This window comes from Medicago sativa, chromosome 1, assembly GCF_051527215.1.
Source record: "Medicago sativa cultivar Bolivia chromosome 1, Bolivia_mono, whole genome shotgun sequence".
Classification (NCBI taxonomy): domain Eukaryota; kingdom Viridiplantae; phylum Streptophyta; class Magnoliopsida; order Fabales; family Fabaceae; genus Medicago; species Medicago sativa.
In genome coordinates this window covers 48824578-48838318 of record NC_140749.1, presented here as the reverse complement: position 1 = coordinate 48838318, position 13741 = coordinate 48824578, and the positions used below count along the sequence as shown (strand labels likewise).

Genomic DNA, 13741 nt, shown 5'->3' with positions numbered 1-13741 from the left:
CTTTTATCTAAATTCCCTAAAAAAAAACCTTCTTTTATCCAAATGAAAGAAGAATAATTCCAACTTTTTACTCCGAAAATAAATTTTAAAAAAAAAAAAGAAACGATTCTAAAAATTAAAGGGTAAATATATTTCTAGTTTGTATAAAATCATTACGTTGGAGGTTATTCTTGTCTTGAAAAAATAATCATATTTATGAGAAAAATATATTTTATTAAATATCATATTGTAATGGGGAGAAGTCAACCAATGAGAAAAATATATTTTATTAAATATCATATTGTAATGGGGAGAAGTCAACCTTAATTTATTGAAGTCAAATATTGTAACGGGTTAATTGAACACAAAATTATTCTTGTCCTTATAATAAAGGAAAGAAAGGTCAAACAAATTCAATTGAAATAAATTATTCCTTTAAAGTTGTTACCATTTTGAACCTATAAATAAAGTCAAAAAATGAACACTCTCCTCCACTTGAAAGCACTATTACATTTGAAATCCAAAATGGCTTCAATTTTCAAGCTCCTCTCACTCACTCTCTTCCTTGCCCTCGTTATCCAAGGTAATATATATATGATAGTAATTTTCAAAAGCACTTTCTACTCTACCCACAAAGATTATTCATAGCAAAAATGTCTTTGCAAATGAGCATATCAAGAGCTTTTTGTATTATTCCTACGACTATCCTTTGGATGCATTATTATATTACTCTTTTTTTTTATATATTTACAAACTTATAATTTTTGTTATTCAAAGGTTTAATCCATTGTTCATATTACAGCTTATGGTGATTGCACTTTGAGTGACATTAGCATTAGGCATTACGAAACACATGATGGGGCACATGGCATGCCAGTGTGGAAAGTTAACATAACAAACAACTGTATATGTACTCAGTCACAATTGAAGCTCAATTGCACTGGATTTCAAACATATCTTGGAATTGATGAAGCACTCTTGACTGTTTCTGATACTGAGTGTCTAGTCAAACAAGGAGCACCTATTTATTCTTCTGAATCTGTCATCTTCCGCTACGCTTGGCTTCCTAAGTTTCAATTTAAACCAATTTCTTCTAATATTGCATGTTCTTGATTAGGATTAATTAGTAGAACAATATTTACAGTAGTATTTATGGATTGATATGAAAAGCATAAAAACCTATGCGACCATTGTAGGCAATATATATGTCAAATCGCAAATCAACACATATATAATTATCAGAAGAAAAATAATTATTTTTCATATTCGTTTCTTTTTTATATTGATGTTTTTTTTAGGGATTTTTTTTATATTGATGTTCTTCCTTTACTTATATGACTGTAGCTTTTTTCCCCACGCTTCGTTCTTACTTTCACTACGTATGTGTAGGGCTGTCCCTAAGAATTCGGAGGCTCGGCTCTGGGAATGAAAAGAGGCCAGTGATAAAATCAAAACGTATTTTTTTTGAAAGAGCAATGTTCTATTTATATTTTTTAAAAGATAAATATAAGGTGTCGTATATATGCGGTACACCCAAAGGTGAAAATGACTACCGTATACATGAGGAACCCCCACCTAACACCAAAAGCAAGAGGACCTGATTCTAATAGGCCTAAAAGGCTAAAACAAGAGGACAAAAAATGGTTGGGGATATTAAAAAAAATTGGAGGGCAGTAGTACTAATGGATATTAAAAAACAAAATTGAGGCCCATGGCTGAGGGAGGCCCAGCTATGTTGAGCTGTTTGCACCCCCTCAGGGCCGGGCCTGTGTACGTGCATATCTTACGGTTCAATGTATGGAGTAAAAATTTGACCAAAATATTAATAAATACAAATATATTTTAATCTTGTCAAATATAAATATATATATATGACAATTTTTTTTTAAGGATTATTCTAAACAATATTGATGATCAATTTTTGGGACATTACACTTGACCCAGGAAATACTCAAATGGGATACAAAAATTCACTAATCCTAGACGCAATCCAACGTGCATACGGTTACGAAACCAGGTTACAAAAAAGTTTGAAAAGTTTGAACCTAGACCTCTGGTTAAGTTGATAAAGAGATCATTTACCATCTCTCTTAACGATTCCCACATAACCATCAATAATCATTCATAATAAATTTTAATAATGTAGTTGTCTCCTAATGAGTCTCACACAATCATGAGTAATCATTTATAATAAATTATAATAATATACATGATATATTTACATATTTTCATACACCCTCAAAGTTAAAAGTGGAGGTTGAGGAATGTTGGAGATTATTCTAAAATCATAAGAGTTGCAACATAAATACTTTTGTGAAGATGTCAATAATTTGATAACGAGAGGGAGCGTGTAATATTCACACTTAATTGTAAGCAACTTTTTCATGCACGAAGTGCATCTCAATCTCAATGTGTTTGGTGTGGTCATGTTGAACTGGATTGTCGGATATGTACATTGTGCTTACGTTATCACAATACATAAAAGTAGCTTTCGTAACATTACAATGTAGTTCTAAAAGTAAGTTTCTAATCTAACATGATTTAAACACTACATTAGCTACTCTTGAGTATTCAACCTTTGCGCTTGATCGAGACAATGTATGTTTCTTTTTGTGGACCATGGATCTAAAATTAGTTGCTAAAATAACATTAAGTCAATAGTTATGAAAGTCAATGTAATATGAATAAATAAAATTATTTTTAAAATAGTTACACAAACTAATATGGAAATAACTTACATGTGCATTAGTTTTCACCTTAGCATCTCTCTCTTTTTTCCTTTTCAAACCCTAATCGTCGCCACTTTTCTTCTTGATTTATCGAAGAGGGTTGATTTTGTTGGAACAAAATGTGTTTAATATTATCACCTTAAGTTTTGATGATAACAAGGTATTAAAAGTTCAATTGAATACGCTAATATTTGTTTAAATGTGCAGGACCATAGACTAAAATTTATAAGTCTTTAAACAAAGTATGGTTCTGGAAGAACAAATGAGAGCACATGAATTCTCAAAAAAAGGCTTATGTTGCAAGTTAGAGTCTGAAGAAGTCAGAGTCTGAAGTCCATCAGAAGCTGATAGTCAGACTTTGAAGCCACCCTCTTTTATGGAGGTCACTAACTTTTAGAATTCAAATTTTTTTTTTGGGCTTTTACCCTCTTTTGTACCAAAAAAAAAAATTCAACTTTTTTTTTTAAGTTCTTTTCCTCATTTATATTAATTAAAAATATCGTGATTATTATATGATTTTGGACAAAAGGGAGGGAGAGTACGGGCCTAAATAAAAATGGATGTAAATGTGTTTTGGTCATATACGCAATTCATTGGACGATTCAAACGAGGGAAATTTTCACCATTTTTCTTTTCAATTTTTCCTATGCGTACAAAATTGCCCGATCCAAAGGAAGAACCCAATTTAAGTGTTCATCCTTGACATGCTACCTATCCTATTAATTAAGTTTTGTCTAATTAATAGCCGTATTATACCCTGGAAGGTACAAGCAAACAATAGATCAAGAAGAAAAATTCATGTATTAAATTAATTGGACTTTTATTCGTATATTGATCACCATATGCATTTGCATGGTAACAAGATGAGTCCTATAAATACCTTACTAGCTGGGCAACGAACAACAAAAACATAACCTATAAATCGTCTTATAGTTTGAGCGAGCAAACGACCATGTCAACTAGATCCCTCACCATATTCATCCTAGCTCATGTTTGGCTTTTGATGGCAACAACATCAATAGCTCAGTTTGTCATCGACACAAGTGGCGAACCCGTTGAGGACGATGAGGAATACTTCATTAGACCTGCTATTACAGGCAATGGAGGAGGTTCCACTTTGGTCACATTAAATGGACCATGCCCTTTGCATGTTGGTCTTGACAACACTGAAGGGACACTTGGAGTGGCTGTGAAGTTCACTCCTTTTGCTCCTCAACATGATGATGATGATGTTAGGCTTAATAGAGACTTGAGGGTTACATTCCTAACCTCCACAAGTTGTGGGCAGTCAACAGACTGGATGTTGGGTGAGAAAGATGCAACGAGTGGAAGGAGGTTGATTGTCACTGGAAGAGATAACGGTGCAGGATCACAAGGTAACTTTTTTAGAATTGTGCAGACCCAAACTGGCGGTACCTATAACATTCAGTGGTGCCCTACAGAGGCTTGTCCAAGTTGTAAGGTTCAATGTGGGACTGTTGGTGTTATTCGTGAGAATGGTAAGATTCTGTTGGCCCTTGATGGTGGTGCCCTTCCAGTTGTGTTCCAGAAAGAATGATTATTAGTAGGATGGTGAAGTTTGATTCTGTGGCGTTTTATGTACTTTTGTTTATGTGGTGTTTTATGTACTTTTCCTTGTTGCGTGTCGTTAATAAGCCTGTGTAGCTATCGTTAATTTCAATTGAACCAAATAGATGGAGACATTTACTTTGGTTGATTGATTGAAATATATATATACACAATAAAGCTCCAAATGTTTGTGGATCTTCTTTATTTACTAAACAATTGGTGTTGTCCTAAGTCCTAATAACAACAACAATAATAATATAAACAAGTAAATGATAAAAGAAGAGTGTTATTTGAACAATCAATTTGGTGACAACTTATTTGACAACCATACTTTACAAAGGAAAAAGTGGTATTGGCACGGAAACCATAGCAATAGAGAGATAAAGTAAAAAATAATGTAAGTATGAAAGAGAAAGTTGGTGCAAAAGTTGTCATTAAATGGATGTTCAAATATCATTTCTCATGATAAAAACTCTTAGCCATTGACCCAAAGAAAACCGTAGTTATATATAGGCTTAAATATACAATTAGTTTCTGCACTTTCATCAGATTTTGATATTGGTCCTTGCATTTTTTTTTTTTGGTATTGGTCCTTACACTTTGTAAAATTTTTGGGTGCTTATGTTAAGTCTCAGCTAAAAAAAATCAAAACTAAAGGTGTATCACGTGGACCAATCATTCGATGCCACGTAGCACACTAAAAGACAAAAAAAATTGACTTTTTAATTATTATCTTATTCATTATTTTCCTACGTCAAAATATCATTATTCCCTGCATTTTCAACAATTTTTTATATTAGTCCTTGCACTTTGTTATTGGTCCTTGAATTTTTTATTTTTATAAAAAAAAAAACTTTCAATGAAATTATTATGTTTTGTTATTATTTTGTTCATTATTTTTACTTAAAAAATCTTTTTTTGAAATTAAGCTTTCTAATTATTAGTCCATGCACTTTATTTTTTTATAATTATTTTCAATAAAAATATTGAACAAAATAATAATAAAACATAATAATTTCATTGAAAGTTTTTTAAAAATAAAAATAAAAAATTCAAGGACCAATATCAAAGTGTAGAGACTAATATAAAAAAATTGTTGAAAGTGCAGGGACTAATTATATTTTTAAGTAAAAAAATAATGAATAAAATAATAATTAAAAAGTTTAAATTTTTTTGTCTTTTAGTGTGCCACGTGGCATCGAATGATTGGTCCACGTGATACACCATTAACAGAAGGACCAAAGCCAAAGAATTTACAAAGTGCAGGGACCAATGCCAAAAAAATATGCAGCGACCAATAACAAAATCTGATAAAAATGCAGGGACTAATCGCATATGTAAGCCTTATATATATTATTCATTCTCAAGAAAGACATATATTTTCTAATTATAAAACTTAATGACCAACATAAACATAGTTATGGTCCATCCTAATTATTTGATACTTCAACATATTTTTACTTTTTTATGTCCTTTGTAACAAATTTTTTATTTAGAGTAGAGATAAAATAAGCGTCAAAAGATCCTTTCTATATGACACATTCTCGTCAAAAGATCCCTTCTATACGATACATTCTCATGAACGTTGTTTAATTTAAAAAAAGATAATTAAATTACACTAGTCTCCCTTCTTCTGACCAAATATTCACTCTTCTCGCCTGTTATACAAAACATATTAGAGAAAATTATTCTTCTCTCCGAGAGAGAAGTTGAAATTATATTATCATCTCTTATGCTAAAATTTACACTTTACTCTCTTAATAACTATTTTTTATTTTTAATAGTTTATTGACAAAAATCTAACACACAAACAGCGGTGAAAATGAGTACCGCAAATCGACTATACGAGAATCAAAATATGTAATCATATTTTGCTCTATATTATTTTTTAATAAAAAAATTTGTTTATAAAATTTTAACCCCTGACTACTACCCCATACACCCTTGCGCACTGTACCATGCGCCCCACGCATGGACACGACTAAGAAATGATGTTTTCTTGTTTTTCAAACCGTTTTTGGTGGAAAAGCCCTATTTTCACTCTCTTAACCCCCTAAGTAATTATGCAATATAAATAGAGACCTTGCCACACTATTTTATTCATTTAGAAAGCCAGCGGTACAAGGCAAGGGTCATATCAGGAGCTTCAAGGTAGAGGATCACCATTCTCCACTTGTTATCTCTAGAGTATGTTTTTCAATTGTTTTGTAATTATGTCGGTTGCCATGAGCAACTAAACTTCTCTGATTAAGGTTCCATGATGAACCCCTTCTTATTTGTAAGATTCTATTAAATAATGTTTTTATTCAGCATATAATCTAAAGTCTGATTTAATTCGTATATGTCAGCTTTTATTGTAACACCCTAAACCCCGAATGCAATAAATCATGCAAATAAATCAATTATTCAAAGGATTTATATGCTACATCTACATTTCCTCAAAACATGCATAAATAAGGTTTTCATAAAACTTGCGACGGAAAACAATGTCAAAAATATCTCAGCAACATACAACCAATCTTAACAACCATGTCTCATGTCTCATAATACATCACCGACAATATCTCAAATCTCAGACATAAGTAGACGGCAAGCCTCATCAATAAAGCAAATACATAACATAAAATGTAAAAGTCCCGACAGTTCCTAATCAAAGCCCTATCTATACTCCAAGCAAAAGATAAAGAGGTAGCTACAAGATAGTCCTCAAGCACTCACAAGCAATAAGAACTCAATCCTTCACTCCCCAACTACCCACACCTTCCTGATACATGTTTAAATTCTTCCACGAGACGTGGGTAAGCGTTTGGTTCCTTCCTTATGTATACTCCGGCCTCATTATTTAGGGAGTTTTAGGGGTTTGTTTGGTGGTGTTCCGTATATATGCGGCACCGTTTGTATTTTCAGCCCTTTCTGCGACGAGAGAAAATTTGCCATTTAAAAAAAAAGTTAAAATTCTTCCACCAAATCGATCCGACCCCTACACACACACACACCCCCCCCCCCCCCCCCCCAAATAACATAATCGACCCCTCCTTATCATAATGGGTAGCTAACACTCTATACCGTAAACTCTTCCTTTCTTTCCAGATCCCTTGAACACTATTTAAAATATATGCATATAATCATTAATGGGTAGGTAACACTCTATACAGCAAACTCTTCCTCTCTTCCAAATCCCTCGAACACTATTTTTTTTTTTTTGACGATTCGAACACTATTTTAAATATATGCATATAATCAATTTATATATACTTAATATAAAAAATTAAAACGTTTGGATGCTAATTTTGTAGGCTCTTAATTTATTTATAGGAAAAGAAAACAAAATTTACTAGTTTTGTTGAGATGAGAAATATATTTAATGGTCGTTTGTCTATGATTTTGTTTTCAGAAAAATTATATTTTTTTTAATAAGAATAAACTTTTTTATTTTAATCATATTGTTTTTTTTTTGAAAGGATTTTAATCATATTGTTTTAGATTTCATAAAAATAATTCTTTTTAACCTTAAAATAGAAAGTTGATCCTAATAGCTTTTTTAAAATCTATCTTGGCTAGAAAAAAATTAATTACAATAGTAAACAAACAAAAATTAGTTTGCTTCCACATATCTGCAAATTTCAACTTTAATTTTTAGAGTTTAATTTATGTTGGGTGATGAGGATTCTTGGGATCATCCCATAGACTTTAAACAACAATCATAGAAGTGAGAGAGGTATCACACTTTAACTCAAAATCTTAGAGTATTAGATTTATGGAAAATGTTAACTTGTGCCCTCAAGACACAAGTTAATGATTTAAAATAGAAATATTCTATTGTAATTAATGCATTTGACTTTAACTTTTTTACTTTTCAATAATTGAATGCACAAAATTTAAGAAAATGTTTCCATTTTTGGGTTGCTTAACATGTGCCCTAAGGGCATAAGTTAACATGACCTTAGATTTACTAGATCGCACGACCCGTGCTATCGCACGGGTCAATATTGAGCACAATCTATAGATTTTCTTCCATAAAACACACAAACTATAAATTTCGTTTATGGCAGAGTGCACACAAAGGAAAACAAAAAGATTTGCAAAATCACTATCCTCTTATGGGATCCATAAAATTAACAGTGTTATGGAGACAATATGATAACCATTAACATTAAAATCCTGATACAATTATTAAAAGTCTAGCAAAAGGGAGGGTGATAGAATGTTATTGCTTGCAAAGCATGAAAGTACGATGACAAATGACATTCTAGAGCCAAAGCTACAGATTTTATTGTAGAAGAAACACCAATGCCATATACTTGTGTGCAGACAATGAATGAGGACATTGACAGCAATTTTAATTCCCTGCAAACTTGGTTTGTATAAACATGATCAAATAAATAAAAAAAAGAAAAAACCAACATTACAAATTCCGTGCAAATACACTTATGTGTATCACAACAATATGTCAAGTTCTGGAGGAAATAAAATAAAATAAAATAAACCAACATTACAAATTTTCCCAAAAATAAAAAATTGAATAAATTTGGGAATTGTAAATTGATGAACTTACTTATCATATGATATCTCTCGTTCAGAAATACCTGCATAAACACCTGTAAAACTGTTTAACAAATCTTATAAAAATAACTTATGATGTGTCCATAAGTTGTTTTCAGCTTATTTCATAAGCACTTAATGAAATCTTTATCCAAACAAAATTAATAACAATCCAATGTATTCTACAACAATATAATTGTATTTGAATGAAATCAAAAATTTTACACAAACATCTTAAATATAGTATAGTTGAAACTTCATTACAACATTACATGATTAATAATAACAGTAATTAATGAACGTTATGAAAGACTTCTTTGTAAACTACGTTGGATGTAATTTACATCTTATATAATAATTGTTTTATAAAATTCAATAAAAAAAATGCAATTTTGGACAGATTACTATTCCCACCACGGATTTTGGCATACACCCCCAAAACAAAGCCGAATTGGGCCAGGCCCATTTTTTCTCATCATACCCGGGTCCTCTCCTTTCTTCCACACTTTTCATTCTGCTGTAACCTAAAAGACAGATACGCTTTCTCCCTTCCTCCACCGCTGCCGCCGGCTTTCTCATCCTCACCACCACCGACATCCGGCTCAGTTGGCCAAATGAACCATTTTTTTCCTTAGCTCCTCAACCTTCTTCATCTTTCTATCGAAACAAAATCAATAAAAGATAAAACCGAAAAATGGGTCATTTTTTCTTCAAGGTATTTTACTAAAACCCTAAATTCCTAATTTTTCTGAAACCGTTATATTTTGTTCATTGCAATTCGAATCTAATCATATAATTTACCTATGAGTTTGATTTATGGATTCATTTTATATTTGGAAAGAAATATGTATAAATCATTTATATTTTGAACTTGTATTTCCTCTGATCATTAGAATCCGAAAATACCATTTTTTGTTGATATAGGTTGGATTGGATTGTTGTTTTGTTTCAATTTTAAGTCCAGGTCTTTGCATCAAAAGTGGTGATTTTTTTTATTTTTTTTTATGTCCAAACTCCTTCAACTATAGGAAACCCATTTCCATTTATTTTTCAATAACATTTGCTTGTGTTAATTTCAGGTCAAAAGAATGTTTGTAAATATGGCAGCTGAAGGAGGTACAAAATTTCACCATAGATTGTTTTAATTTTTGTGTGTTTCTTATGCGTTCAACTTATTGCTTTTGTTTTGTGGTTAAAATGCACATTTCCCAGGTTAGTCATGTAGTGGAGCGTTCTGTGGGGAAATCAATTCTGCCCACCTAGATTGAACTACTGTAAGCCATTTTCCTCTATCTTAATTCTGTTACTTCTATGAAATCCTGGTTAACTATTTTGATATATTTAATAAGATATATTTCAGCATACTAAACATGAATTTTGCCTCATGCTACATAAATCTTGAATTTTTAGCAGAACCCATTTGAAATTGGTGTATTTGAGGTGCTTTGACTACATGATTTGTTATCGAAGAATATAAGCATGAATCACTGAAGTGAAATACAATGTCAAAATTGAACTTTTATCTATAAAGTTGTCTTTAGTGTGTTGAACACATAAATGTACTTGTAGGAGAGGATTGGTTTTGCTTGAAATTTTTTAGACTCCATGAATTTGAAAAAATGCAAAGAGGTAGTGGATCCGACAAACCAGTTGGTTTAGATTAAATTCACTGATTTATAAAGTTAGTGTAGATTAGAATTAGTGGTTTTATGTTTGTAACAGATTTGATTTATATGTTACCATATAAAGCAAAATAAAATACTTTTGATATAACAGAACAAAAATGTATCTCCATTGTTTGAAAGATCAATTTTTCTAATTGGTTTCTTTTCGTGTGTTACATACATGTCAAATACCCATTTAGCAACCATGACACAACTAACCATTGATGAGAAAGAGCCAATGGAGAAGTTTATCAATGAAGGTTAGTGGCAAACCATTTGGCAACATATTTAATTCATTTATAAAATTGTAATACTAATTCAATTCTAAAATGTGAATCTAACATTCATCGGTCATTATGCAGACCGCTTGTTTTTGTCCAAGAGGAATTCCTTACCTTTTGTTATACATCAAGAAAGAGTACAATATTCTTTCTATTTACATCACTGAAAGTGGTAATAATACTTCTTTATATCTTTTTAGTTTCCTTGATGCATTTTGTCCAAAGTTGCAAGTAACGTTTCATGTATGTGTTGATATACAAATTGTTGCTTAAGAATGCATCATAAGATTTGCATTGAGACACGTGAGTCAATGAATGTGTTTTCTTATCTAGGCTAACAATTGTTTCTCAGGTATGATCAATTAATAGGAATAAACCTAAAGTATAATTAAGCATACAATACCTAATCAAGTAGTCAATAACATTTGACGATTATTCAACCCAGAAATCTACTTCAGCTCTCTTTAATAATTTGTATTTGGAAGTAAAAAGCACAAAAATGTCTACTTGGTGCTGTTCCAATGAAATAAGTAACATCTTTAGCCAAACTTCTACCTAAGCCACCATCTTTGAACTGCAGATAGAGGGGTCTTCAAGAATGGTGCATGGCGGTGGATGAGCGGATTAATCGTCCTCCCAATTTTAGCCCACACACTCTGATGATATGCAGCAGTAACAGGAACATGATAAATGAGCTTCAAAAGCTGCAGGATTAAAGATTAAACAGGTAAACAAATGCCATTAAGTAATATTTTACAAATTCGTTAAGGAAATGTATGCAAATCATTGCAGCGTGCAAATGGTTGTAAAAAATGTGAATCCAGGTAATGTTACAAATTGGATTATATTTAATAAAAAAAACACTAATAGTTTTTTATATTGTTTGAGTGTTTAAACACTTAGTTTCTAAGGATAGTTTGGTCTATTTTTTTAATGTTTGAATATGTACTATCTCTTTGCATTTCTCTTGTTCGAGTCTTTTCTGATTGATGTCTCGTTATCTTTACCTTCAGTACTCCGATTATAGTGTGAAGATAAAGCTTTGTTTGAAGCATCATTACCATTTCATTGTGGAGTGTCAAGATTACTCACATGACTCTGGTTGAATTTGAAAAGGCTGGTATTTTGATGCAGTCCGTACTTGCAGGTAAAATTTCATGTCTGTGTTCATATACATACTGTGTTTGAATTGCAATGGAAGACCTCAAAACTATGTTTGAACAATAACATTATCTTTGCAATTTCTGCCTCAAAAGTTAGTTAAAACAATTTCTATAATGTTTGCAAAATATAGTTAGTTTCAGTTAGCAAACTTTAATCCAAACATAGTTAAAGCAAATAAGTTTGTATCTTTTATTGTATGGAAAAATTTGTGATGTTGCTGTCTTGCTTATTAAGGCTTCCAACTGCAAAAATGAATACGATGATAGAAATTTAATGATAAATACCATAAAAGGATGTATATCAGAAATTTGATCAATACCTTTGAATAAATGAAAAGCAAAAAATGAATAGGGTAAACAACATAGTTTGCAATAGTAAACAATCTCTCACCTGTTACTTCATATTTGTTGTTTCTCCTATCACATTTTTTCTCCTTGTAATAGCTTTTCTGATAATTTCTCCCTATTCAAATAATTATGCAGGAAGAGGACAACAGGAAACATGAGAAATTCATTATGAAATAAATGGAGTCTGTTGAATACTAAACCACCAAAAGATGTCAAAGACGTTAAAAAGAAGGAAGGATAAAAAAAACAACGAAAATATTCAGAGAAGAATGGGAAGCAGATCATATGGTGGCAAGGAGAAGGAGATGAGGGAAGGATGATAAAGAAGGGGAAAACAGTGTGGGGGAGAAGATAGCTAGGTTTGGATTTATGTTGGTGGTGATTGTTTCTCTTGTATAGAAAGAAAGGAAGAAAAGAAGAGGCTTTGCAGCAATTGATCAATTGTGCACCGTCCACCTCTTGTGCAGCGTGCACCGTCCACCTCTATCCCTTTTGAAGCACATGCAACAATCATCATTACACCTTGGGCTACTAAACATGTGATCTGAAGCTTATTTTTTCAAAGGATCCAGCTTGGCAATCAATGTATGGACATAAACAGGTCTGCTTCAGAGGGCATAGAAGTAAAACACACATCAAAATGCAAAATCTAGGGTTTTCCCGCCTAAGGGCTTGCAGTACAAAATCCTTGAGTTTGCAAAGGAACTAATTAGGGCTAACTTGCAGTTCTGTGTTCCCTTTAATATAGTAAGATATATGAATCTTTTCACTTAGTTTCATTATTTATCTTTCCATCGGATACGAAACATATTTACTCCTACTCTTTCATCAGTATATATAAGCATTTTTTTTGTCTTTTTCACATTTATAAAGAAAAGTTGTTAGTTCAATTAATGCATCTATTTTGTGTGTTAATAATACCAAATTGCTGAGTAAATAGGCAATTACCCCCCTGAAATTGTAAGTTTCGTCAATTACCCCCCTAAAATTAACAAAACTTCAATTACCCCCTAAAAATTTGTCCCTAAATATAAACACTTTTTTAAATTACTAAATACAATTATTATTTTTTCCTAAACATACCCCTATTTAATATTACTAACTTATCTTGAAATATGAAAAGTCAAATTTAATACACATATGAATAAAGAGCAATTTGGGAGTAAATAGGCAATTACCCCCCCTGAAATTGTAAGTTTCGTTAATTACCCTTCTGAAATTAACAAAATTTCAATTACCCCCGAAATTGCACAAAGTTAATCAATTTACCCCATTCGTCAAATTCTTCTGTTAGCCAACATGACGTTTTGTAAATACCCCCCCTGAAGTTTTGCACTTATGTGCAAAATGCCCCCAGAACTTAAAAATTTATATATTTTTTTTCTTATACTTGACTCAAAAGATATTAAAGGCAAACAAGAAAGCTTGAGAAACGCATTTAGGATTCAAGGAATAACTTAAAGTGT

At 31.6% G+C, this 13741-nt stretch overlaps 2 protein-coding genes and 1 long non-coding RNA gene across 3 annotated transcripts; all 3 read left to right on the top strand.

The window, feature by feature from the left end:
* The first annotated feature begins 489 nt into the window (after positions 1 to 489).
* Positions 490 to 1242, top strand: LOC146955007 (TPD1 protein homolog 1-like). Its single transcript, XM_085706568.1, has 2 exons — positions 490 to 562; positions 782 to 1242. The coding sequence occupies exons 1-2, from the start codon at positions 505 to 507 to the stop codon at positions 1090 to 1092; spliced, it is 369 nt and encodes a 122-aa protein (XP_085562694.1). The 5' UTR covers positions 490 to 504; the 3' UTR covers positions 1093 to 1242.
* A 2161-nt stretch (positions 1243 to 3403) lies between these two features.
* Positions 3404 to 4490, top strand: LOC146955006 (kunitz type trypsin inhibitor 104). Its single transcript, XM_085706467.1, has one exon. It carries the CDS (start codon positions 3661 to 3663, stop codon positions 4264 to 4266), a length of 606 nt encoding a protein of 201 aa, XP_085562593.1. The 5' UTR covers positions 3404 to 3660; the 3' UTR covers positions 4267 to 4490.
* Positions 4491 to 9355: 4865 nt separating this feature from the next.
* Positions 9356 to 13044, top strand: LOC146955005 (uncharacterized). Its single transcript, XR_015007783.1, has 8 exons — positions 9356 to 9534; positions 9899 to 9935; positions 10032 to 10093; positions 10684 to 10743; positions 10846 to 10936; positions 11345 to 11491; positions 11778 to 11911; positions 12411 to 13044. It is a non-coding gene; the product is annotated as an uncharacterized LOC146955005 (long non-coding RNA).
* The last annotated feature ends 697 nt before the right edge of the window (positions 13045 to 13741 follow it).

Bases quoted from the DNA above. Each gene is read 5' to 3' on its own strand.
- LOC146955006 (XM_085706467.1), top strand. From the start codon at position 3,661: ATGTCAACTAGATCCCTCACCATATTCATCCTAGCTCATGTTTGGCTT.
- LOC146955007 (XM_085706568.1), top strand. From the start codon at position 505: ATGGCTTCAATTTTCAAGCTCCTCTCACTCACTCTCTTCCTTGCCCTC. The intron at 563-781 runs GTAATATATATA...TTCATATTACAG, and splicing joins CCTTGCCCTCGTTATCCAAG to CTTATGGTGATTGCACTTTG.